The sequence below is a fragment of the Etheostoma spectabile genome, chromosome 7 (assembly GCF_008692095.1).
Source record: "Etheostoma spectabile isolate EspeVRDwgs_2016 chromosome 7, UIUC_Espe_1.0, whole genome shotgun sequence".
In the NCBI taxonomy this organism is placed as follows: Eukaryota; Metazoa; Chordata; class Actinopteri; order Perciformes; family Percidae; genus Etheostoma; species Etheostoma spectabile.
The window spans coordinates 17,009,334-17,011,150 of record NC_045739.1 but is presented as its reverse complement, the minus strand read 5'-3'; the positions used below and the strand labels follow the sequence as shown (position 1 = coordinate 17,011,150).

The window sequence follows — 1,817 nt, the reverse complement described above, 5'->3', positions numbered from 1 at the left end:
TCTGGCTAGTCCACACAGCATTCCGGGATGGAAGAAAAACATGCTCGGGTTTATTGGCATTTCTTATTTACATTTCTCTTTCCACTTTTTGCCCTACTGCAGCAAGGCTATAATAAATAAAAAAGTTTGTTCCACCTGGCACTTGTCATAATTTTAAGTGTAATAAATGTTGCTTCATTTCAGGTGTTGATGCTCGATTCAAGACAAAGTCGGCCTACATGAAGTTCAACTGTGAGAGCAGGATACGAGGCTACATGAAGGAGGTAAAACTCCTTATTCTATTAATAAATCTTAATAGTAATACTATATTATATCTAAAAGTTTGGTTCTATGTCTCTGTTCCCAGGTGGATGGTGCCACCAAATCCATACAGAAGGCTAAAGTTAGGGAAGAGTTTCTGAAAACCTGCAAATCCCTGGCGGAAACGCTGAAGGCAGCAAGGCACAACGGCTGCTACTTTGACAGGAGTGAAAAGGAACCGAACCGCCTCTGTACTCAGGAAGGATGGTTTACCTGCCAGGTATTACGGGAATAAAACCGCATGCCAAGCTATAGAGTCACCTTCCCATTTACTACATTTCCATAAATTCCGGTGACACTGTCCTCACAACTTAGCAAAAAAATTAGAAAGAACTGGACCTGGAGTTTTCACCTCTTCCTCTCTGTTGCCTCCTCAGGGATCTTTTGAGCAGCGGGCGTGCCAGTCTCTCCACTCCATCAACCCCTACGGCAGCCGAGAGAGCAGGATTGTGTTCAGCACATGGAATCTGGACCACAGGTTGGACTCTTGTTAAAAATAATAATTAGGAAAAAAAAAGCATTTCACCATCACAAAAGGCAAACTAAGCCTAGCTATATTCTGCAATATTCAAAAACATTCATTCATACATTTTCTTTTGACATTTAAGTATTTGAACGATCTGACAGCACGGATGTGACCTCTATCCTCCGTGAATTAGAACTGAGTCATGGGTATCTCACTTACAAATAGAATGAGAGTAGAATAGACATTCTTATGTGTACCGTTGCCATTGTAAACTGTGCCCATTAGAGCGGGCTAACTCAATTCTACGGTCAATGCACAGTGCTAAGTGCCATTTTCTGTTAAACTAGTCAAATGACCACAGCAAGCAGTCCGTTCTATTCTTTCTAGTTCTATGGTGCAAACACTGCAGTGAGTACTGTAAGTATGACAGAGTGAAACCAAACATATTAATTAGTGCCAGAAAAACTTTAACTCAGAGGATTGAAGGCCTTATTCAGATGAATATTGAAAGTTATACTCAAGAGCCAAATCCTTTTAACGTGAGGTTTGGTACACAGTGATGTGATGTAACAGCTAACAGTGGATGCTGTGTTCATTGGAACGAGATACCTGATGGTTGAAGAACAAACCTGAATCATTTGTTTTTGCGTCCTGTGCCCAGGATCGAAAAGAAGAGGACGATCATTCCCGCTCTGCTGGAAGCTCTACAGAATCACAAGAGCACCGACATCAACCTGAACTACTTCTACTGCTTGCTGTTCACCAGGGAAAACCTGAAACTGGTTCACATCGTGTGCCACAAGAAAGGAGCTCACAACCTGCTGTGTGACCCCAACCAGATTTTTAGACAAGCCGCTAACACAGACAAAGCTAAACAGAAGGTCAAAGGGAGGAAGAGGCGCTTAGTGTAAATTGTTTTTGACTCCACTTTTATGAAAAATGATTGTTTGTATTCATTTGTATGAACTGTGATGATATAATTACACTGAAGAATTATCTCAAAGGTTACTGTTGCAAGATTAGAAGGACAGAAAGGTAACCTTTTTTTTTT

General features: G+C 41.0%; 1 protein-coding gene across 1 annotated transcript in view; it reads left to right on the top strand.

Annotated features, from left to right (window-relative positions):
- Positions 1-1,817, top strand: part of dffb (DNA fragmentation factor, beta polypeptide (caspase-activated DNase)) — a gene marked incomplete at its 3' end in the record, with an annotated part of 3,600 nt that extends 1,783 nt beyond the window's left edge. Inside the window, 4 exon segments of the mRNA XM_032519982.1 lie at positions 184-263; positions 347-520; positions 678-778; positions 1,428-1,817. Of these exon segments, the coding sequence (XP_032375873.1) occupies positions 184-263; positions 347-520; positions 678-778; positions 1,428-1,677 (605 nt within the window).